This window comes from Pteropus alecto, unplaced genomic scaffold, assembly GCF_000325575.1.
Source record: "Pteropus alecto unplaced genomic scaffold, ASM32557v1 scaffold44, whole genome shotgun sequence".
Classification (NCBI taxonomy): Eukaryota; Metazoa; Chordata; class Mammalia; order Chiroptera; family Pteropodidae; genus Pteropus; species Pteropus alecto.
In genome coordinates this window covers 5,994,257-6,018,492 of record NW_006436812.1, presented here as the reverse complement: position 1 = coordinate 6,018,492, position 24,236 = coordinate 5,994,257, and the positions used below count along the sequence as shown (strand labels likewise).

Genomic DNA, 24,236 nt, shown 5'->3' with positions numbered 1-24,236 from the left:
TGGGGACTTCAGAGGAAGCACGGCCCTGCCCACACCTTGATTTGGGGTTTCTGCCCTCCAGAACTGTGAGAAATCAACTTTCTGTTATTTTAAACCACCCAGTTTGTGGTCCTTTGTTAAGGAAGCCCCAGGAAATTGAGAAAGGCACTCAGTCACAGAGTCACACTTCTTCCTGACAGCCTACAGCCCAGGGAAAAGCCCCTTGCCCAACACTGGCCTGAACCCACAGCCCTTTCTAACACCCTCCTACTGAGATACCTACGTCTCTATGCTGCATGTTCTTCGTGGCTGCGAGGAGCATAAAGCCACCTTATTCAACCACAGGTGTGTTCCTGGTGACTTTGGCTGGAGGGCAGCATCAGGCCCAAATGCTATGGTGTACTTGACTCTTTGATGCAGTGGGGTCCAGAGACGGCAAAGCCACAACTGGATACATCCGGGGGGCCCTGTGTCTCTGGGGCCTTCTCCTCCCTGATCCCAGCAAGCCCAGCCGGGCACTTGGTGACAGGTGCCTGGCACTGCCAGCACTGCCTACTCTTGTCCTAGCCTCCCTCCTCCCCCCAGGACATAAACTAACACCTCAGCTTTCATTATCTCAAAGCACACAGAGAAACCTCACATGAGGCCTAATGTCCCACTAATGGGCAGGGAGGCTACAGCCCTTGTGTGCCCAGTGCTGGGAGTAATTCACTGTAGCGCCACTTGAGAGCTGACATATTGGAGCTATTGATTTTCCCTGAGAAGATCAATATGGGGTGTGTGGGGACGGGCAGGTCCACCGCCTTCTGCAGGGCAGAGCCTTTTTCCTGGGGACTGAAGCCTGACAACAGGGGTGGGGGCTGATGGGGGTAGGATGGGCACAGAGCTCTGAAAGGCCTGACACTGCCCTAAACAGGAGGCTGGCTGGGACCAGATGCTGAGACATATGCTCAGGCTCCAGGCCTGGCAGCCTGAGTGCCTCAGCCCCCAGCCCCACTCCAGGGGCCCAATGGGCGGCAGGGGGCTTAGGAGACTCGCCCCACCCAACACTGGCTGGACATGTGTAGGCAGTGATTCTAGCAGTGATTCAGTATGTCTCTCTACTGATCCAGGGTCCCCCTCAGAGTGCCTCACCAGTAACAAAAGACAGAGTTCAGCCTCCAACTGCCAGACTCCAAGGTTCATCATGAACACGGCTCAGAGACAAGGAGGAAGATAATTCATTGACACCTAGGAAGCCCCCTGATCTGCTTCATAAATCCCTCTCATGCCTGTGCCGCACTTATACCCTTAGACGGTGCCTTGTCGGGCCTCATCATTGATTTCTGGGACTGTGCAAGAGCACCCTCCCCAGTCTCTGGTCTGAGGCCGCCCTTATCCAGATGCCTACTCTACACCTATGTGCTCTGGCTTCTCCCCCATTCTATAAGTCTCTGTCCTAGATGGGTTTTTCCTCCTTGGTCTCTGGTCAGGCAGAAAAAAGCACTGGGATTATGACAGCAGAGAAGGACAAGGATCTGGCTGTCTATAGATAGTATTCCTATGGCTGGCACGAGTGAACATTTCTTTAATGGGCCACTTGTGGGACCCAAAGCCCCTGATAAGGCTCTAGCATCACTGACCGGGGGCCCTGAGATAGAGGCCAGGAAGGAAAAGTAGACCTGTGGGGTAGGGGGTGAAAACAAGTGCCCTCAGGAGGGAGTGGGCCTTGGGAGCGATAACCGTCATGGGCCCTCCTCCCTATGAAAGCTCCATCCTCAGATTTGGTTCCAGTGACAGAGGGAAGAGTTGAGTGTCTTGGCTCCCTGAGGCATGGAGGAAGGTCCAAATTGCACAGCCAAGCTATGAGGTCCTGCAGGCCACCCAATTCCACTGTCCAGCCAATGCTTCCAGCTGTGTTTCCTTTTGCTGCTAAAACAAATGAACAAAATTGAGTGGTTTAAAACAACACCGATTTATTACAGTTCAATCCAAAATGGGTTTCCCTGGCTGGAAATCAAAGTTTCTGCTGGAATGTGCTCTGGAGGCTCCAGGAAAGAATCACTTCCTTGCACTTTCTAGATTCTATAAGCTGTTTCATTCTTTAGTTCAGTGGTCCCCAACCTTTTTGGAACCAGGGACCAGTGCTCCTATGAGAGTCTAACGCCTGATGATCTGAGGTAGAGCTGAGGTGGTGATGCTAGTGCTGGGGAGTGGCTGCAAATATAGATGAAGCTTCGCTCACTGGCTGCTCGCCTCCTGCTGTGCAGCCTGGTTCCTAACAGTCGACGGACTAGTACTGATCCATGGCCTGGGGGCTGGGGACCCCTGCCCTATCTCATGGCCCTTTCTGCTTTCAAAGCCAGCAGTAACCCTGCTTCTGTCGTCACATCTCCTCTCACTCTGACCCTTTTGCCTCCCTCTTATAGGGATCCCTGTGATGACGTTGGGCCCTCAAGATAATCTAGGATTATCTCCCATTCAGGGTCCTTACCTCCATCACTTCTGCAGAGTCTTTTTGTCATGTGAGGCGACATATCTAAATTTCCCAGGGATTAGGGCATGGATGCATTGGGCCATCATTCAGTCCACCACAAAGGTGCCAGCTCCTGGAGGTCTGGGTCTTTTCCAGGCTGTCCTCTCTGCAGGAACACCTTCACTTCTCACAGCTGGGTGAGCTCCTGCTCCCATCAGTACTCCACGAACGACCTCCTCTGGTCACAGGGGCCAGGACCTTCTCGAGGGCAGGGCTGCATCTCGCCTTTCTCAGTGCCTCTACACCCAGTGCCCAGCCAACACCTGGCACAAAGGAGGGCCAGAAACCAAACCTAAATGCCCTCTTGGGGCCTCCATCCAGACTGTACTCCCGTCTGGCCCTCAGCTGCTGGGCTGAGCGAGGTGGAGTCCCTAAACATGCAGACCCTTGCCCCTGGCCTTTCTTGACCAGCAGCAGGGGGCGCTGTGGCCACAGTCTGGGCAGCTGCTGAGGGAACCCTGGGGTCTAGGGACTGGTCATGTCTGAGGAGCTCCCTGAGCCAGCAGGGGGCAGGAGCAGTACCTGGGCAGGGAGGGAGCCTAGGGGCCTGAGCAGCCCCAAAGCCACCTGGGACCCAGCTGTCGTAGCTGACAGCTGGGCTACGCTGGATCAAGGAGCCAGCCGTGGCTGGGGCAGGACCACCCCACAGCCAGGACCTGAACAACAGTGTCATTGGACCCCAGAGTCTCAGAGCAGAACTGTGGCCATGCCTGAGGTCAGTCTCTGGGAGACCAAGGTCCAAAATAGATGGACTCATAGGACTGATCCCAGCTAGATGCCCCTCACGTGGGGCATGGCCTCACCCCAAGGTAAGCTGAAAGGGCCGTATTGACCAATTGTATCCATAGGCCTTATGGAGGCCTGGCCTATGACACATTCATCCCCTCTCCCTGCAGCCTTCCCCTCAGGCCTGCAGGGGCTCTACCCCACTGCCCTCTCCCCAGTCCTACCCCAAGCAAACAACATTGGTAGCCTCTGAGACCCACTCATGGCAGGTCACCAGCCTGACTCGGAGTGGGTCCTGTTCTTGGGAATGGAACTTTTCATTTTCTTTTCGCTCTTCCAAAGCCAGGGTTCCTGGCTACAGGCCAAGCACTGAGCGCCTGCATGGGGCCCTCCAGATGCCAGAGAAATGACTAGCAGCAATCAGCACTGCAGCCCGCACTTGCAGGAAAGGCCTAGGTGTCACTGGGTGGGTGAGGAGTCATCCCCAACCTGAAGGGGGTGAAGCCTGGAGCTGAAGAGCAAGGACCCAGGAAGGGGTGAAATAGCATCTGTTACCGGTGGAAGAGTAGTCCCCACAGGGGGGAGATCGAGGACCATGAATGACGATGGGGCTGAAGGGCCAGGCACACACCACACTGAGAGGGGGCTGCTGTCCTGTCCTCAGAACTTGGACCACGGGCATCTTTGGGAGCCCAGGGGATGGGACTCGCGAGTCTCCCAGCTGGCACCACATGGGCTGTTCCAGGGGAGCAAAGCACCAAGCAGTTGCCACAATGAAGTGGGGGCCATAAATGGAGGGCCCTTACTGGACTGAATAGTGTTCCCTAAACTCAAGTGCACCTGAACATCAGAGTGTCACTTTATGTGGAGATCAGAGTTTTGCAGATGTGATCAAGTTAAGGGTCAAAAGTCAGGCTAGAGCGGGGTGAGCCCTGATCTATTGACTGTGTCCTTGTAAGATGAGGGAGACGTGGCTACAGGCACTCAGGGGAACGGCTGAGTGACCACGGGGCAAAGGTTGGAGGGATGCAGCTATAAGCTAAGGAATGCCAAGTGTTGCCAGCTGATGACCCCAGACTTCAGGAGAGAGGCATGGGACTGATTCCCCCTAAAGCCTCCGGAAGGAACCAGCCCTGATGACCCTGGATTTTGGACTTCTGGCCTCCAGACTGTGAGAGGATCCCTCTCTGTTGTCCTCAGCTGCCCTGTTTGTGGCGATTGGTTACGGCAGCCCCAGGATACTCGTGCAAAATCACGGGACTGGGCCACGCAGGAGGGGGGCCGGGGAGGGAGGGGGTTGGCAGGGGCAGACCCTCTGGGATCCTGCTTGTAGTTGTAACCCATCGAAGAAGCACAGTGAGGAAACCCACCGCCACCCCAGACAATTTCCACAAGGCTGGGGGGGCTACTAAGCCCCCCAAAGGAAGGCGTGGAAGCCAAAAAAGGAACCAGAGAAGGTGCTCTCTCAGTCTGGACCCTGGGGACAAAGCCCTGGGGGCGGGGGGTGGGGAACCGGAGTTCAATTGTAGCTCTGGAATGGGCAAAGGCTCAGAGGTTCCCACTAGCATGAGCCCCACACCTGGGCCCTGGCTGGAGATCCCTGGCCTCCCTCCCTTGGCCTTCTCAGATGCTGCTGCTGGCCCAGAGTCCCGTTCACTCAGACACTGCACAAGCAGGATGTCCTCTAGAGAAGGCTACTCCAGAAGTCAAAATAGCATGAAATTTAATTTTCCACCTATTTGACAAGGCTTGGTTGGGCCCCAATCAGCAGCAGAGATAAGGGTCCTCTGCCGAGTGTGAGCCAGCTGGGCGCTCTGCAAACACTCTACGGTCCCCAGGCAGGCTGAGGCTCCCCCCGCCAGGCTCTGGTTGCCCGGCGCTAAAGCAAACGGACTCTATTTGCCCAGTCTGTGATGACAATGCAGTCACCAAATATTTGCCAGTCCAGCCGGCTGCGGAGCCTGGCTATAAATGCTTGAGCCCAGGTGGAGGTGGGCCTGCCCAGCAGAGCTGGAGACCTCACAGGTAGGAGCCGGGTTGGGTGGCGGTCAGGGAGGGTGCTGGCAATGGGGTCTAGCCTCCTCCCCTCCTGGGAAGGCTGTGGGCCCTTCTGCCCAGGCAGTCTTTAGGGATCCACTGGGAGGGGTCACCAGCAGGGCTGGGCAGGGCCGGGCTATTGAGACCAGCGACAGGAAAGTCTTGGCTCCCCATGAGCGACCACCCCTACAACCCACCACTGGGGCCACTAGACACCCCTGCATGGAAGAAGGGCCCCAGCATTGTGAACGAGATTCGGAGTACAGCATAGTGGGGGGCTGCAGGGAGGAGGGGAGGCCTGTGCACTCCCCAGCTCTGCCTGACTCTGAGTGATGCCTGTGGACTTGCCAGGCCCCCTAGGGGGTGTTTTCTGACAAGCTAGGAGCTCCCTCTCCCTCCGTCCACACCACCTTCCCTTCCTTTCTCCCTCTTCCCTAGGCTCACCCACCTGCATCCCAGCTGCGAAGGGGCATGCGGGATGTGTCCTGGGGTGGGGGACACTCCGGCATTCAGAATCAGCCCTCACTTGGCTGTGGGCCAAGGGGAGAACCAGCTGAACCATTGACAGAGTCCTCCCCAAATCCCCTCCTTGCCCTCCTGAGTCCCATCCCCACAGGCCTCTCTCATTCACCCCTCACTCCCCTGACAGGTAACAACAACAAAAAGCCTGGGACGGTGGCTGCACTTATTAGAATTAGACAGGATGAGAGAATACCTGGCCCTGAAGTCCTCCAAAGCTACAAAAGTTCTAGGTCTCGAGGCAGCCAGACCTAGCTCCTGGGTTCAGCATGGGCGTCTCAGGGATGGTGGGAAGCTCCCAACCCGAGACTCCTGTGAGGGGGCCAAAGGCTCCCCAACCAGTGAGCCTGTTTATTACGAGCCATAGCAACCCCCACACTGGGACAAGAGCTCTGCTCTTTAGGGCCCCCACCCCACTCATGTCCCAGCCCCTGGGCGGCTTGGCTTCCCACCTCCCCTGCTTCTTTCTCCTGTGACTTCTCTTCCCCAGTGGATTATCCCAGAGGCACCACTCCACCATGCACCCTCCCTCCCTGCTGACCGTTCTCCCTACAAGACAGGATACACTGCTTGTAGGGCCGGTGGCCATTCCACAGGCCACTGGCTGTTCTAAACCCCTCAGTCTGTACTCTGCAGGCTCTCCCCCACCCGACTCCTGCCATGCCCGCTGCCATGGTGCCTTACAGCCCTCAGTCTCTCTCCAAATCTCACCTACTTCTGAGGTTGGCACTCTCTCTAAGGACAAGTGGCCATATAAGCCTGCAGTGGCCAGTTCTGCCAGGAGGGCTTTGGGCCCTGACTGATAACCTGTCTCCTCTCCACCTCCCTCTCCAGTGGGTGTCTGCTGTCCCAGAGGCCCCAGAAGCTCTGACGTGGAGGAGATGGCCACAGGTGTGATTCGGCCTCTCTGTGACTTCCGGCTGCCCCTACCATCCTTTGGGCCCTTCCTGCCTTCAGACCAGGAGCCCCCAGACACTTCTGAGGAAGAGGAGGAGGGAGAGGAAGAAGAGGATGAGGAGGAGGAACTGGAGGGTGAGGAGTCAGGGGGCCATAGTCCAGCTCCCCAGAGCTCAGATTGGGCCATGGCTGGCCCAGAAGAGGCCCCTCTAGGTCCGAGCAGCCCCGAGATGCCACTGCAGCTGCTGCGGTTCTCTGAGCTCATCAGCGGCGACATCCAGAAGTATTTTGGTCGCAAGGAGAAGGGGCAGGACCCAGATGCTTGCGACATCTACAGCGATAGCCACCTGGCCAGCAGCTCAGCCAGGGAGCTCTACTGCGCAGACCTGATGCGTCTGGCCCAAGGTGGGTCCCCAGATGACAACGAAGCTTCCAAGCCCGGGGTCCACTTGCCCAGGGGTCCTGAGAGGCAGGTGTGTGGGACAGGCCTTGGAGGGGACAGTGCACAGCCACTAGGGCCCTTGGCTGAACTGTTCGACTATGGGCTGCGACAGTTTTCAGGGCCCAGGTCGTCAGCCGGCCGCCGGGTAAGGCTGGAGCAGAAGTATGGCCACATCACCCCCATGACCCAGAGAAAACTGCCCCCCTCTTTCTGGAAGGAGCCAGCACCCAGCCCCCTGGGCCTGCTGCACCCTGGCACACCGGACTTCAGTGACCTGCTGGCCAGTTGGTCAGCAGAGGCTGGCCCTGAGCTGCCAGGTGGGGGCGCCCAGACCTTGGAGGGGGGGCAGCTGGCCGAGGCCTAGTGACAGGGCAAGGGTCAGTGGGGGTGAGCGGGGGCAGCAGTGCTCTGGACTATCCTTATAGCTTGTCCTGGGAAGAGCCTGAGGGCCCTCCAATGTGGGTGGCCACCAGGAGGACAAACCAGCTCAAATGGGAACTTTCCAGGCCCGAGATGGGGAGGACAGGGCAGGTGCTGCTGCCCCTCAGAGGCCGTGGGCTCTAGGAGTCTATACTGTGCCCACCCAGGCCAACCCCTAAGATTCCCAAGGGCAGCCCTCCCATTGCCCGCCCACCAGCTGGTCCCAGGTGGCCCCTCCTCAAGGCCCCCAAGCAGGTGGGCGGGCCAGCCACCCAGATGAGCCAAGTGTTTTCTTGGAGAAGCAGGAGGAGGGGTTGCTGCTGAGTGTATGAGCAAATACACTGTTTGCTTCCTCGATTAGGGCAGGAAGAGCTGTTTCTCTGGCAGGGCACCCCTCAGGTGTGAAGAACAAGGTTGGCAGCCATGGATCCTGAGACTAGCCTGGCCTGGCTCTTGCGGGGGCCCCAGCCAGGAGTGGGTGGGTGGGGGTCCCAAGCCATTATGCCTGTTGGCAGGAAGCCCCAGGAAAAAGGTTGGACCTGGGGCTCTTCTGGGCTTGGGCAAGAGAAGAGAATTCTGGGAGTCTAGGGACAGGTCCTCTTGGTCACTCCCACTGCCCAGGCCTCCCAACTCCCTGGAAGGAACTCCAGGTTCTGATGGGTACAGAAACTGGCACATTTATTTCTGGAAAAGGGGCAAGGATATGATCTGGTGGGCAGGCTCCTGGCCGAGGGACCTCTCCAAGACTGCTCTTGGCTTCTGCTGGACCATCAGATTCATGAGGATCGCCTTCCACTGAAGCCACCTGTCCGGAGACACAGCTCATGGCTCACTGACCTCAGGACCTGTCCCAGCCCTGAACCCAGACCCGGAGGGGTCTCCAGAAGGCAGCTCCCCACTGCTCACTTCAAGGCCTGATATACGCCCCAGCGGTTCACAGGGACCACCTCGTCAGGGGCCACATCCTTGATGAAGAACTGCTGTCTCACCAGGGACATGAGGACCTTTCTGCTGCCTAGCGTCAGGGCCCATGGGCCCTCTTCACTCCACAGGCGCATCAGGCTCTCCCTCAGGGTGGCCATCTCCTCCATGCGCTAGGACAGAGGCCGGCGTATGTGGGGGAGGGACTGATGTGGGAATGTAGGAATAGGACTGAGGGGGTGGGACAGCAGACGGGATTATCTCCCTCTGGGCAAACCAGGGCCTTATCTGCCTGGAAACGCTGCCCAGGACAGACACGCAGACCGACAGATGGACAGCTGAGGAGACCGAAAGCTAGAGGGGTAGGGAGGCTGGAAGAGGCAAGGGGGGCTGGGAGTCAGGCTCTGTACAGAGAAAGTGACCCATCCTCTGGGCCTGGGAGCCCCTAGAGCCTTTGGTGTAAGGGCCTGTCCCACCGGTCCAAGGCCACCTCTCACCAGCTTGGTTTCCGAATTAAACTTGAGGTTTTGGATGGTCTTGTTGTCCTGGACGTTGTTTTCCAGTTTCATTATTTGGTTCTGAAACTAAACACGCCCCCCGCCCTAGTTCATGGGCATAGAAGCAGCTCCTACCCCAATACCCCGGGGCAGGAACTGGCCTCTGACACTAGGGTCCTCTCCCCTCAATGGGACCTGGGGGCATCACTGAACCCAGTGATCAGGTAGGATTTGGCCAGTGCTTAGGATCGCTCTTCTCATCATGATTGCTGATGCCTCCAGCATTTGGGGCTCCAACAGTGCCCCCACTTGGAACTTCCTTTCAAAGGCTGAGATATGGGGAGCCCCCGCCAGCAGGACGGCTGGTTCTGTGAACCTTCCCGGGGACCCCTCTGCAGGGGCTGCCCGCTGTCTGAACCAGATGGCCTCCCCTTCTATTGAGCATGACAGACACAAGGGTGCGAGGGGGGTACCGTGGCCAGCTTGCCCTGGATTTCGGCAATCTTCCGCCCAGGGTTGCCCTCCCTGAGCAGATGCACAGATGACAGCAGCGCAGCCAGCTCCTGCCGCATGGCCCCAACCTCGAACTCTCTGTGGGCACAGGAGGCTGAGGCTGCCAGGCTCTGGGGGAAGTGCCTGGGGGTGGGGGGCAGGGGAGGTAGAAGGAGAAGGCCCTGGGTAGAGCAAGGGGCACTCCACTTTACCACCCCTCCAGTGGGGGTTCCCAGCAGATGACAGAGGGACAGCCTTGGAGATCCGTTCAGGCTGCCCCCAACAGGGGCCAAGACAGGGCTGAGGAAGGGCTGAGGCTGCCATAGGTACCAGGAGCTCGTGGAAGAGTGCCCGTGAGAAGCTTTGTTGGTACGGCAAGGTGGTTCTGAGATAGCTGTACCTTCTCAGGGTGGGGACCAGCTCAGCCCCTGATGGTCAGCTCACTGGAGCCCGCTCCCCTCCCCAGGGCTCACAGTCCTGCCTGGCTGAGGCTGGGAGGCAGGCCTCACCTGGCTTTGCCCTCAGCAGAAATCTTGAGGTCTGAGTCACTTTTATGCAAGATGCATCTGTCAGAGACAGCTTCTATCTGAAACGGAACCAGGGTTGGGGGCGGGTCGGTAGCTAAGGGCAGCAGGGAGGAAAGGTGCGCTCTTGGCCCCTCACCCACCTGCCGAGGCAGGCTGTCCACTGTCTCCTGCACCTCCCGCAGGTGCGCCTGAGCCTCCTTTCGACACTGTGCCAGGCCCTCCAGCGATCTCCGCTCCGCACCTTCCCACTCACTCTTTGCCTGGGAAAAGGATACCCAGTGAGGCCAGAGCCCAGACAGCGACGGTGGACAGACAGACAGACTGGGCACACCTGATTCACAGCATGTGCACACAGGCCACACACAGCCCAGGACAGCCACATACACTCCGGGGACCCAGGTCCTCCTGGGCACGGCCACTAGGCTGAGCAGAGACACATCTCTAAGAAGCAGGCCTGGCTTAGCCCTCTCCCCCCACCAACCCCAGCTGTCCACCAGGAGTTAGTAGGGACAGGGACAGAAAACAGATGGCCTGCCCACACCTGCAAGAGAGGGAATACAGGGCAGGCCCAGAGAACCTGGCCCCAAAGCCAAAGGCTAAACATGTTCACAACAGTGCCATCCACATCGCCAAAAAGGGCAGCAGCCCAGTGTCCATCGGCTGACGAATGAATAAACAAACTGTAGTCCATCACATAGTGGAACAGTACTCAGCCACGAAAAGGGATGGAGCACTGACACATGTTATAACACAGATGGACCTCAAAAAACGTCATACTCAGTGAGAGAAGCCAGACACAGAAGGTCACATAGTATGTGACCCCATTTCTATGAAATGTCCAGAACAGGCAAATCCAGAGATAGACAGCAGATAGTAGGTGCCAAGGGCTGGGGGGAGGGGGATGAGGAATGACTGCTAATTGGGACAAGATCTCCTTTTGGGATGATGAAACATTCTAAAAGTGATTGTAGTTGTGGTTGTACAACTCTGAATATATGAAAAACCACTGAATTATATACGTTAAAGGGATGAATTATATGGTATGTGAATTAAGCCTCAATATGCTGTTACAAAAAAAGAGAAAAAATAAGCCGCCTTGGAGCCCCCTGTGTGGTTGGGTCTCTGGGGCCTGTGAACATCTCAGTAGCTGAACCTGGGCCACTCTGCCCTGAACAGAAGGTCTCTGCAGCTCAGGGCCCCATAGGCCTTGTGGACAGTCATTGGGTGGGCTTGAGACCCATGTGTCAGGCCTCTACCCTCAGGGAGCCAGAAGAGTACCAGGACCCCACCTGTCTAGGCTGCGATTCCCCCACGTAGCACTGCAGCCTTACCTCATGCAGCCTCTGGATCAGCGTCTGTTCCTGTAGGTCCAGCCTCCAGCTCAGGGCCAACAAGTGGTCACTCAGGTCCTTCACCTGTCTGACCAGCTCAGCCACGGACACCTCCAGGGCCTGGCTCTTCTCTCGGAGCTGTGGGAGGCTGAGCTGAGTGTGGGTGCCTATGTAGGTGGGACCCCCCTCCCCCTGCCCGCAAGAGACCTGACTAGGCCTCTGTTGTCCTCACCAGCTCCAGTGCGCTGTGCATCTCCTGCCGGGCCATCTCGCCAGCCAGCTGCACAGCCTCCAGGTTCTCCTGCAGGTAGGCGGTCAGCTCCCCAGCCTGGCTCTCCTCCAAGTGGCCCTTGGCATCCCTAGGGATTGGAGCCACTGAGAGGGACTATCTCTCAGTCCTCAGAGCTGGGCCAGGGAGGGGAACCTGGCTACTGGCTCCAGAACCTTCCAAGAGACCCCAGGGAGCAGTAGAGGGAGTGTCATCACAGGAGCCACCAAGATGGAGCTGTGTCTATCATTGCCGTACAGAGTTCTCTCATGAGGGGCAGGCTAGAAGCGGGCAGCTACTCTATCCTGGGGGCCCCACTCGGTTAAGCACTGGGCTCAGGGTCTGGCAAGAGGGGCCATTCTCATCCACCTGGCCTGACAACTCCCATTCCCTGGCCGTGGCCTCATTCAGATACCTACCGGGCCTTCTGCTCAGCCAGTAGGACACGGTTCAGTGACACCTGGTTCTGGCGCACAAACTTGGTCAGCTGGACCACAGCCCTGTCCAGGCCCCAGCACTGCTCTAAGAGGTGGGACTCTTCCTGCTGTGGTACAGAGGTGGCCCTGAGACCCATGTCTCCTCCCTCAGGTGCCCAGTCCATGCCCCACCTGCACTGCTCACCTTGCACTGCCCCCGCAGGGCCCGCACTCGCTCCTCTGCCAGCTCCTGGAGCTTCTGCCACCTATTCTCCAGCTCCTCCCGCAGGCTGCTCTCTGCCTTTAGCCGCGTGCTCTCTGAGGACTTCATTCTCTGCAAAAGACCCCACTGGTCACGGCGAGCCAGGTGAGCGGGGGTCACGGTAGAGCCCCATTGGCCAGTAGGCTCCCACCTTCTCCAGGGCCAGGAAGCTCTTCTGCAGGAAGCCGCACAGCTTGGCCTCCCTCTTGAGGAAGCGGAGGCTCATCTCCTCGCCAAGCTTGGTCACCTGAGCCTGTGAAGGGTGGGGGCCACATGGTCATCATGCTGCCACCTGTGCTGGGCATCCTCCTCCCATAGCTGCCCCCTGCCCACAGTGCCATCAAGGACTCCTTTTCTTGCCCAAACGTCTTCATCAGAGGGGGCTCTGGGTTCTATGTCCCTAGCTATCTGGGAGCCTAGCAGAGTTGGGCCCACCACATTCTCAGGAGGAAGGCAGGGCAGGCAAGGGCCACATGTGTCCCCAGAGGGTCAGGCACAATGATTGTGAAGGGTCTGCAAACCAAGCTCACGTAGGTTCGGAATATACTTGGTGCCCACAGTAGTGACCACCAGATACTACCCAGGGAAGGAGGCATGGCAGCCACCAAATCACACCCCAAGTTTGGAGTCTCAGGAAGGGAGGCTGAGTGTATGCATGAGCACATATTTGTGCACTCATTCATGCACACATGTGCAAACACACACACATGCACACTCATGTACACGAGGGCACACATAAACATAGCACACTCATGCACACATGCAGTGTACAACCATGTGCACATACATGCTTACGTGTGCACATATAAACACATTGCACACATGCACGTGTGCACACACATGCAGTCATGCAGACACACCCTTTACCCTTGACCTCCAGGCCTGAATGGGGCCCTTTCCCTGCTCTCTCTCCCTTCCTGCTATATCAAGGGTCTCAGGGTATAGGAGACAGGGGAGTTAAGGCCCAGCTCAGCTCTCTCTCCCAGCCTCACACACCCATGGAGCATGCAGGGTTCTGGCTGGAGGCACCTTCTCTGAGGCCAAAGAGCCCTCTGGAAGAGCTCCTATAGCCCACAAGGCAGGTGTGCCCCAGCCCCTGTCAGCCTCCCCGCCCCATGCATGGTGATCTGGAACAGGGCTGGGCAAACTTTCTGTAAAGAGCCAGAGTGTAGATATTTCAGGTTTATGGATCATAGAGCCTATGCCACAGCTCCTCAGCTCTGTGGTTCTAGCATAAAAGCAGCCATGGACAATAGTAAACAAGTAGGAGTGGCTGTGTGCCAATAAAACTTTATTTAAAAAAACAGGCAATGGGCTGCAACTTGCTGACCCTGACCCTAGAGTGTACCTCGGGAAGAGGCAGGTGCCCCATAAAGTGCCTGGCACCTCGAGAATCCCTGGGCCCAATGCCTCTGGAGCTCCTGGCTGGTGGGCACCAAGCAGCCTCTCAAGGGAACCGAGAAAATAACTTCCCAAAGGGCAGCAAGAGAGAACGCCACCAAAGCTGGGCAGCTGAGCTATGTGGGCAGCAGCTGGGGCCTCCCTTGTGTGCAGCTCAGTCCCTGGTCTCTATTTGCAGAGCTGAAGAGGCTGCCTGGTCCCCTGCCCCACCTTCTAAGGCCACATGCAGGAGGGGAAACCACACCAGCCTAGGAGTAGGACCACTGGGACACATGTCTTCAGGAAGGTAACTTCCACTTCACATGGAGAGAAGCACCAAGGTCAAAAATGGCAAAGGAAGAAGCTTTAGGCTACGATATTCTATTTCTTGATCTGGATGCTGGTTACACGGGAGGGGGAAGAGGAGGAGCAGCCCCTGAGAGAGTGCTAACAACAGAACTTTCTTTGATTAAGAAGGTGCTCTGTCTTGGTGCCACCCCACACATGGCCATTTAGGATTTGAAAAGCGGTTGATGTGACGGAGGAACTGAGTTTTCAATTGTCTAACACGATAGCTAATTTCAATATATAGAGCCACCTGTGGCTCGTGGCCACTATATTAGATAGCCCAGGATTCGGGGGTTGCCCCCAGGTCTGATTACATGGACAGAACTAAAACAAAAGCTGGAGCAAGGGAAGAACCACAACAGGAAGGACATGGGCTGGGCTGGACTGGCAGTGCTGGGGTCTCTTCTGTATGGACCCTCTTGTCAGCAGCTCAGCTGGCAGCCCAGATGCAAGGGCCCTGCCTAGGTACCTGCATCCTGGCCACCTCATAGTCCACCCTCTGGCTGGCCTCCTCTTGGCTCTTCTGCAGGGCACTGCAGGCCACCTGCCGGTCCTGCTCCTCCTGCTCCAGCTTCCCAGCCAGCTTGGTTAACCTGTGGGCACCGGCCAAAGGTCACAACAGCTCAGCCCATGGAGGGTCAGGCTTGGGAGCCACAGGGAGGCTAGTGGGGTCTCTGGACTTTGAGAGTCCTTCTCAGGCCAAGGCTGGCATCTGGGGGTTCTAGGCTGAGCTACAGGTCTGTGGAGAAGAAGGTACACAGCCTTCCTGGGTAAACAGAGGAGGTAAGATGTTGGCTTCCCTGTCTCTACCTGGGAGGATAAGAGCTGGGCCCCAGTGAGGCTGACCTATGGGAAAGGTGGGGACCTCTATATTCAAGTCTCTTTTTCCCACAGAGGGTCCACAGGGGTCTCAGTCTCGCCCATCAACCAGCAGCTTGGCACTGAGGGCAGGAGGATACCTGCCCTGCCTTGGTGACGCCCACACAATCATACATAGAAGGCCCAGAGCCAGCCCCTGGGAAGGAGGCAGGAAGAGCCCACCTGAGGTTGGCTTCCTGCTCGGTGCCCTTCCGTTCAGAGTCCTGGAGCGCCTGCTTCCTCCTGATCTGGGTCAGGGACTCTCGGACCTCCACCAGCCTGGCACACAAGAGCCACTTCTGCCAGGGGCCTGCCCAGGTCACCCTTCTGGTGGCCTGGAGAAGCCCGGAGCAATCTGGGCAGACTTCAGGGGTTATGAGTCCAGCCAAGGGGCCCCAGCAGCAAGCCTCCTGCCCCTTTCCCAGGCTTCTGCTCATGTAAACCCAGACCTTTTGAGTTGGACCATGGGTGTGTACTGCTTACCTGAGCAGGACAACTCATTGGGAAAACAAAATCCTGTAGCTGATGTCCCAGTAGGTCCAGCGCCAGTCACTGCTCTCCCAAAGCCCCCTTCCCTCCCACTCAGCCTTGTGCCACAAGTGTGAGGATACCTCTTGTCCAGGGCCTGCATCTGGTTCTGGTTCTGGGGACTGGGGAACTGCAAGGAGGAGGGTATGGGCTAAGTGCAGGCCTGGGGCCCTCACAGCCCAACCGGCACAGACATAGCCTATGGAGATTCTCTGGGCTCCCAGCCTGGGCAGCAGGGGCTGAGCTGGGCTCAGAGTCCAGGAAACATCATCAGCCCTGACACCCAGGAATGGGGAGGCCTGGCCTGTGGGTGGGGACAATCTGCCTCCCAACCGATGGTGGCTCACCTCCAGGATCTCCTTCTCAGGGGCCCAAGCTGCCTGTTGCATCTCCTGTCGCAGCTGCTTCAGCTCTGAGTCTTGCAGCTGCACACTGGCCTGCACCTGGCACAGTTCCTGCAGCAGCCTCAGTGTGGTGCACTCACAGCGGTCCTTGTGTTCTTGCAGGGACACCACCTGGGTCTGCATGTTGACCAACCTGGCCGGGGTGAGGAGTAGGCTGAGTCAGCATGCATGCCATGGGCCTGACAAGGGTCAAAAGTCAGGCTAGAGCGATGGGGCTCTCCTGCCCTGCTTTTCATGGGGCTCACCATTGCTCCAGTTGCTTCCAGTGCTTGGGGGTGTCCTGCTCCAGAACAGAGGCGGTAGACGCCAGGTGGCTGGACTCATACCTCTCTGAGATCTCATCCAGACTCAGGGGTTCAGGGCTGGCCGGCCCTTCTTCTAGGAAGAACCCCAGGTCCTCCAGGGTGATGGTACTCAGCTGGGATGGGGGCGAGGCCCCTGATGAGGGGTCACTATTAGCCAGCTCTGCAAGAAGGCACCTTTGAGCTCACCACTTGTTCTGGGCTAACAAGAGGTGCTGGCTCTCAGATGGCGCTTAGATAACAGTACCCAAATCAGTGCAACTGTCACTGGCTGTGCTCATTAAGCTTACTGCAACTCATTCTGCCGAATCACACAGACTGGCCCAGGGAAGGCTCAGCCCTTTTATGTCAGGTTCAGAGAGGTCCAGCCTCAGCCTGAGAACACACAGCACCGGGCAGCAGAAACTAGACAAAGCCCTGCCTGGCCAACTCCAAAAGGAGCCCTCAGGCTGTGAAGTGACCTGGGAATCAGGAAGCAGAGCTGTCTGTTGGGGTCCACGCCCCATGCAGGCCCCTCCCTGCACTGTCCTCCCAGCTCTGGCCCCAGTCAGCACCTAGCTCACCTGGGCTTCACCAGCAGTCTTTGTCTTTGGCCACTGCCAAGAGGCCCTGGGCCTAGAAACCAGTGACTGCCCAGAGCTGGACACCAGGGTGGATGGAGGTGAAGGATGGCTGGAGGGAGGCAGGGAAGTCAGAGCTAGAAGGCTCTAGGGCCTTGGGGGAGCACGTGAGCTCCTTTCCTCATATCTCACCTCCTTCCAAGACAACACCAAGGTGGGCAAGACAGCTGGGCTCTTCTGGAACCTTGTGACTTCATGACCCAACTGCCGGTGGAACCTGAGCCCTCAGCTCCCCCATTCCTGCAAGGCCTCCCCAACTGCCCATTTCTGGAAGGATTGAGTGGGCACTGTTCAACCAGCCAGAGGTTGGGGTCAGGAGGCCTCTGACTCGGGTGGCAGAGATACGCAGGAGCAACTACTGGCCATCTGGGATCTCCAGATGGGCTGAAAACAGGTAGTCCCACACCTGAGAGAACAGAGGCCCTGAAGGACCATCTGAAAGAGGGCGCTGCCACTGGTGTGGGCTGCACCAGTGACATCAACTTTCCTATCAGCCACAGTAAGTAGAGACAGATGAAATGAATTTCAATAGTCTATTTTATTTAACCCAGTATATCTAAAATATCATTTCGACATGGACTCAATACAAAGAAGTGAGTGAGATGCTGTACCTGCTTTCTCCACACTGAGTCTTTGAAGGCCAGTGCATTATGTTTTATGTCTCATTTCGAGCCAGTGGGGACACTCCAGTCCTGTGTCCTCCCCATGTGTCACCCAGACCCCCCCACCAAGGGCTGGCTGGGGGCTTCCCTGTGACAAGATGAACGCTTCAGTCACACCCTTGTCCCGGGGTAGTGACACCACATGCCATCTGAACAGGTCAGGGAGATAGACCAACATGCGGAGCTGCGTGCAGACGGAGGGGCCCCTGGGGAGAAGTCTTTCCTGCCGAGCTCTATGGCTGCCCCAGGAGCAATGCTGCTTGGGTATCCAATGAGGGGGCAGTGGTTGGTGCCCACAAGGCCCCTTCCTGTGGTATGTGTTGACAGCCATAGCTGTACACCATCTGCAGGTTTCTGTGCCGTCCTCCTAGGGGTGTCCACACTGGGGTGCTGCCCACCTATACCACACATTGAAGAGGGCCCCAGCCCAGATGCCCCAGCCCCAGTGGCCCCGTAATCCCAGACTGGTCCGTGCTGAGCAGGAACAAGAAGCTGGTGCTGGCTGTCTGGGTTCAATTCCTTTATTTCTCCCATTCAGAACCCCACATTCAGACCTCTGCTCACCCCACGGAGGGCTCCCCACCAGGACAGGACTGGCGGTTGATGATGGCCCCATCCCCCTTGAAAGGGGCTCTAATCAAGGCGCAGTGCCCACTAGCTCACTACAAAAGCAACTGCATCGCCTCAACACAGAAAGGGACTGGGGACTCAGAAATCACCTGTAAAAGAGGTCCTGTAAGACCAGCTTTGCCTAGCCTGGGAGGGACACAGTGTCCTTGCCCTGGGCTCACCAACCCATCCCCACAGCCCACCCACCACCAGGGCTGGAACCAGATATTCCCCAGAACATCGCCATGGGCCAGGAATCCTCAGAGGCCAGTGGCCTGTCCCTCCCTGATCTAAGACCCGCCTTCCCAGCTGGTGTCCACATGGTGGCAACAGCTGTTTGCCTGGACTCCAGCTCTGGAGGGCTTGGGGGTTCAGCCTCACAGGTGGTTCTCAGCTCTCCTTTGGCCAAGACTCCAGCACAGAGCCCGTCGCAACCTGAGTGGGGGTACGGCCCACAGGGCGTACGCACGTGGTGAGTCTGAGAGAATAACCAGAGTCCGCTTTCCAGGGCTGTCCTGCTGCTCCAAACTCTCGCCTCCATGTGTCCAGCTGGGCCTTTGCCCAGGCAAGTCCCTGCTGCACTGGTCCATCATCTCATGGCCACAGAATGAGCCAAAGGGGACAAGGCCAAAGGCCTCTCCTGCAGCCTCACATCACCCAGATCTCTAGCTGGCAGTGCACAGGTGGCGTGGTCCTTCTGGGCTGGCACCCAGGGTAACGAGGAACAGAGAAGCAGCAAAGGAGTCCTTCCCTGGGGGCCTGTTGCACTTGGACCCCTGGGGCCCAGTTCGCTCGCTTTCTTACACACGTGAACACAGACACACACCGAGATGCACAGGAACACGCACCTTCTCATGGCTCTCAGGAAGAGAGCACTTGTAAAAATGTCTGATCCCTGAAGGTGAAGAAAATAGCAGGATGAAGAGTGACATCCAAGGAATTAAGTAAGGCAAGGGGGAGTGTGGAGAATGTCAACAAGGTGCCCACGAGATGGTCATGTTCACATGCCAGCCGGGCCATCCCCAAGGTCTGGAGGACACTGTATCTGCCGCTGCCCGAGGAGTGAGGTGGGGACCTCAGGTTAGATGCCAGGGCTTCACGTCTGGGCCAGTGAGAGCTCCTCCAGGCCCCCCTTCCCAAGCCGGTACCTGGCCAGGTCCTTCCTGGTCACCAGCCCGACCACCTGTGGGAAGAAAGCCAGGTAACAGGAGTCTGTATAAGCCTCCACCTCTGTAGAAATGAGTGGGGGAGCAGCAAAATTTGGGGAGGACCTGGAGGTGGGCACATGGTCAGTCTGGGTCCTGGGCCTCAAAGTCCCCTCCAGGAGCTGAGAACAAGTGTGCACCTGTAACCACGGCAGGCAGGTTGGGAAGCAGAGGGACTCTCTGCCCTCCTCAGCCACTCACCTGATTGTGGTTGTCCACGACCACCAGATGCCTGAGGCCCAGGGCCCGGAACAGCTTGAATACCCTCGGGAGAGACGCTTCCTGCAATGTGGGCATGGCCTCAACTCACCTGCAGCCCAGACTACCCCCATCCAGTAAGAGGCAGGACCCACCAAGCTTGGAGTCCGCTGTCTCCCATAACACCTGCTGCTGCCTTTCTCCTCCACGCCAGCTAACCCTGTCTCAGTTGTGTTGCTGATTCTGGCTCCAAGGCCACCCCCACCTATCCCCCACCCCCCAATGCTCATCCTGGGTGTGAAGATGGAGTCCCTCTCCCTCTTCTGCTGACCCCATCCCAGCTCCTTCCTGGCTAGCCAATGAAGGTCATCTTGAGACCCTGTAAGTGGACATCAAGCTCCTTCTGCCACCCCACAGCTCCTGGCGGGTACCTGGGGCACTGTGTAGGGGGAGGGGTTCATGAATTCGGAGAGGTCCATGGTGCACTCTCGCTCATCCTGGGACACATGGATGGACTGGATTGGGGGAAAGCGCGGGTAGGCATCCCGGAAGTCCTTTAGCCTCAGCCGCCGTTGTACCAGACCTCTGTTGGACCGCTCAACGAACACCTGTGGGCAGCAGGTAGCAGGCACCGGGCAGGGTGCATCAGAACTCCACAGCAACTAGCCCAGTGTCTCCCACCACCTGGAGGTGCCTGAGGCTGAAGGGCCTACCTTGTGCTTCAGGAGGACAATCAGCTGGGAGCGCAGGATCAGACCCTGGAGCCGGGCCAACTGCAGGAGAGACAACAGATGGCCTTGTCTGCATGCAGAGCCCAAGGCCTGTGACCCTGCCTGCCGAGTCACAGGCCCTGCAGAAAACTCAGAGGGGTAGGTGGGTGGGCAGGCAGTGTCTGAGAAGCAGCTCCAGGACGTCTGTTTGGAGACGTTCATTGAAGGCAGGTTTCCCATCAATGGGTGCTGGCCTTGCCACAGGCATTTAACCTGTACAAGTTCGTTAAACCCCAAACACCCAGGAGGCACAGTGGGACGCGCAATGTAGAGCAAGGATCAAGGTGCTTGGGTTGTAGCGTGTGCCAAGGCGAGATGCAGAGCCAGCCATGACAAAATTCATCCCAAATCTTTGGAAATATGGTACTGGGCAGGCTGCACATTCCATCAGGGCCACGGCTCCACGGCTGACAGTGCAGTTTGGGGTATGAGCATGAGATATGTGGGCGCGTCACTAACATATCTATGTGGTCAGCGCTCACACAGCTGAGTGACTCAGCTCCCTTTGTAGTTAGCAGAATTCTACCATGAACCCAGACACAGGTCCCTATGTTCCTGTAACTATACCTCCAAATATGCCCTTCTTGACTGGTACACAGGGAAGAGTACGGCTTCCCATCAAGGTGGGGGGAGGCAGGAGCTGGCTCGAGGCCATAAGCTTGTGCAGGACAGTGGCCAACCCATGTTCACCCACTGAGGCCCTGGTACCTGGATGTCGTCAGTAGACTCCACCACAGGGAATCCATTGTGATTGGACGCTGTGTTGCTAAGTATATCCACAATGACGCCCACCTTTTCCCTCCTCCGCAGGCAAGTGACCGGTGTGCTCATCACCTCCCTGTGGAAGAGCGCACACCTCATCCACTGTTGGCCACACGGTGACTGGCCACATGACGACTGATCATATTGTGACCAATCACACGTGACAGACCATGAGGCCATGGCGTGGATTCCTGAACATTCTCTCTTTCTATCAAAGCTGAAGCTCAATAGACACAAAGCTGCCGGATGCAGGAAGCCTGGAGACGGGGACACAGGAAGCCCAGAGGCAGGGACACAGGAAGCCCAGAAGCTGCAGAGAGCAGGTGCAACCCTGGGAGAACCACCCTTGGGTGATACCTGCAGCCCTGATTCCCTGACAGCCTCCCAGAGGCTCAAACACGGGCATGCTGCCTCCTTCCTGCTGCTGGCCAGCCACACCCACTCTACCAGACTGTGGGCACCACTCGCTGCCCACCCCTAGCCTGGGAGAGGGGAGGAAGCTCTAGGCCCATAGGCCTTGAGCCTGAACCAAGACAGGGAGAAAGGCAATACCTGGCGGTAAGCGAGTGCGAGGTGACTGGGGCTTCCCAGTGCAGGAAGGGCACACTCTGCAGCTGGATGTGCATGTCGTACAGGCCCTAAGGAGGAGGCAGGAGTCATGCACAGTGCTGCCATGGGGGAGGGGTCCCTGGGTGCAACAACCGGCCACTAAGGGAGAGATCCAAGGAGTGCACTGTGCCTGCCACCGAGGGAGGGGTCCCTGGCAGACTGTGGAGGCAGAAACTGTTGGGGGAATGGCTTTCAGGGGCTCTCTACCCTCTGCTGCTGTTACAGACCCCTAGTCCCCACAGTCTCAGGCTCTAAGACCAGGTTATGGGGCTGGAGCCCAGAGGGAGGGTGAGGGACGGGCAGGCCTCCTCCTGCCAGGTGCACCTCGATGAAGACGTCTCCCACTATCTTGGCAGTCATCAGGACCAGCATGATGGGGAAGCCGTAGGTCACGTTGCTGGTGGCCTCCATCATGATAACTGTCAGGCTCAGCGTCATCCTCACAATCCCACCTGCCCAGGGAGGGAGAGGTAGGTTGGGGTGAGGTGGAGGTGGTCTGGAGCCTTTGCAGGCTGCTCTGCCCATCCCCTCCTTTCACCCTTGCCTATGTTCTCTGGGAAGAGCCCACACCTTGTCCATTCACCCCCAGTGGTCCCTTCCCCCACACCACACTAGGTGGGGACAGTGATGCTGCCCAGCTACACCTGTAGGGAGTGAGCAATGACACTAAAATGAATACCCAACCTTTGAGCTCAAGGAGGCATCTGCCTCTCCTGACCTTGGGATGCCCACATAGCAGACAAGACTCACCCAGCTGAGCAGCTGCTCCCATCAGGGCGTACTTGCCAGGGTCTGCCCAGATCTGCAGGAATGACACAGAGGTGATGTTGAGGGTGGCAACCCTCTACCCAAATCCACTAAGACGCACTGACAGCACCAAGAGGCCACCTGGGACCAGTAATTCCACATATAGGAGAATTTGTGGTTCCATGTGCAAAATGCTCTGCATCTCCTCAATAATAAAAGTCTGGAAATACCCAAGGAGCGGCCCACTCAGAGATGCCCTCAATGAACCATGAAGCCTGCATATGCCAGAAAACTCAGCAGCATGAGACAGGAGGACGCTCTCTGCATGCTGAGGAGGGAAGAGCTATGGGTGAATGCAGGGATGGAGGCTAGTATGTGTGCAGCAACCATCACCTGTGCAGAAATGCAAAAAGAAGTGAAAATCTAACAAGAGCTGCAACATAGATGAACCCTAAACACTGCACACGAGAAGTCAGATACAGACAGCCACAAGTGTGTGTAACTCCACTTATGAAACGTGCAGAACAGGCAAGTCCAGAGACAGAATGCAGATGGTTGCTGCCAAGAGCTGGGGAGGGGCATGGGAGTGAGTGCTGATAGGGACAGAATTCTTTTTGGTGTGAGCAGAATGTCCTGAACCTACATAGTGACAATGGTTATACACTCAACATACTAAAGAATCACTGAATTGTACCTTCAAGAGAGTGAATTCGTAGTATGTGAATCATATTGTGATTAAAAAACACAAAACACCACGTCTGGAAGGAAACCTGAGACCTGAGAAACGCCTGCCCCAAGTCTGGTGAGGGGAGTGGGGTCATGGGGCAGCTTGGGAAAGACTCGTCTGCCCCATTTAGTTTTTAAAAAATCTTATTTGAATGACTAAAATAAAAAAAGGGGGAAATACATAACATAAAAACCAAGCTATCCACGAAGGCCAGTAGGAGAAGGGAGGCCAGGAAAGTGGTCACGGTGGGGCAAGGCCTGTCACACATGTAGCTCAACATTGCCTCCCACAGCTGAGTGCCCACCTCAGGGCATCCCGTCAAACCTCCCAGTCACCTCTCACTGATAACCACTGAGCATCATTCCCCAACACTATCTCTGCAGACCACAAGCACGGAGAGCTACACTAATGGCACATTCCTATCAAACAGCGGTGCCAGAAAACTAAGGCTGAGTAAAATGATCAGAGGCTCCGATGCACCCACTGCCCGCACTGGGAACCCAGTACTCTTACCCACAGTGGCCCTGGAGCCAGGGCACCAGGACCGCCCCTTAACCTTCCAGCCTGGCTCTGGTCCACATGCTTGGTGTATGGAGACCCCCACTCACCGCAGCCCCAGTGAGGTAGGACAGCGAGATGCCGAAGAGCCGGCCCCAGGCAGCCCCGATGAGCAGGGACGGGATAAAGACACCAGCAGACACTGTCAGTCCATAGGTCCAGCAGGCCAAGAAAAAGTAGACAAGGGTGAAGAGGCCAAGGGTCATGGGGTTGTAGGAACCTAGAAGAGAGGGGCTGGCTAGAGCTTGCCATGCAAACTTGTGCCCAAGCAGGGCCACCCACCCAGCTGCACAGTCACCACCTCTGGGTCACATCCTGACACCCAGACACCCCAGTGGGCTCCCAGAAGTCTCTGCATTTTCAGAGGCCAGAGCTTAGGTTCTTGGAAGGTCGGTCCTCAGAGGTGAGTGGATGGCCACCTGCCCCAGGGGCAGAGGAAGCTAGGATAAGAGGGGCCACCAGTAGGATGGTGGCCTGAGGTTGGAGTGGATGGCCACCTGCCCCAGGGGCAGAGGAAGCCAGTAGGATGGTGGCCTGAGGTTCAGGGAAGGTACTTGTTATGTGTCAGAACAGGGAGCACTGATGTGCAGACCACTAAGGGTTGGGGGCAGGAGGCCACCAGCCACATTCCACACCAGATGACTTCCAGATGCAGGAAGAGGCCAATTAAACCCTGAATAAGCACGTTGGGAGGCTTTGC

At 57.2% G+C, this 24,236-nt stretch overlaps 2 protein-coding genes across 2 annotated transcripts in view; both read right to left on the bottom strand.

Annotated features, from left to right (window-relative positions):
- Window positions 1–8,166: 8,166 nt before the first annotated feature.
- On the bottom strand, window positions 8,167–18,816 carry CCDC154 (coiled-coil domain containing 154). The gene is made up of 17 exons (XM_006914207.2): window positions 18,809–18,816; window positions 16,013–16,246; window positions 15,711–15,900; window positions 15,447–15,493; window positions 15,019–15,114; window positions 14,447–14,570; window positions 12,401–12,502; window positions 12,193–12,321; window positions 11,991–12,115; window positions 11,536–11,662; window positions 11,304–11,441; window positions 10,113–10,232; window positions 9,955–10,031; window positions 9,427–9,544; window positions 8,954–9,040; window positions 8,442–8,629; window positions 8,167–8,340 (listed from the first exon to the last, which is right to left on the bottom strand). Exons 1-17 carry the CDS (start codon window positions 18,814–18,816, stop codon window positions 8,214–8,216), a joined length of 2,037 nt encoding a protein of 678 aa, XP_006914269.1. The 3' UTR covers window positions 8,167–8,213.
- Window positions 17,209–24,236, bottom strand: part of CLCN7 (chloride voltage-gated channel 7) — a 26,117-nt gene continuing 19,089 nt past the window's right edge. The window contains exons 17-25 of the mRNA XM_006913981.3: window positions 23,587–23,756; window positions 22,255–22,306; window positions 21,829–21,956; window positions 21,448–21,533; window positions 20,842–20,971; window positions 20,077–20,136; window positions 19,795–19,971; window positions 19,367–19,447; window positions 17,209–19,143 (exon numbers count right to left, since the gene is read on the bottom strand). Of these exons, the coding sequence (XP_006914043.1) occupies window positions 19,057–19,143; window positions 19,367–19,447; window positions 19,795–19,971; window positions 20,077–20,136; window positions 20,842–20,971; window positions 21,448–21,533; window positions 21,829–21,956; window positions 22,255–22,306; window positions 23,587–23,756 (971 nt within the window). The 3' untranslated portion in view covers window positions 17,209–19,056. The remainder of the gene's footprint in view (window positions 19,144–19,366; window positions 19,448–19,794; window positions 19,972–20,076; window positions 20,137–20,841; window positions 20,972–21,447; window positions 21,534–21,828; window positions 21,957–22,254; window positions 22,307–23,586; window positions 23,757–24,236) is intronic.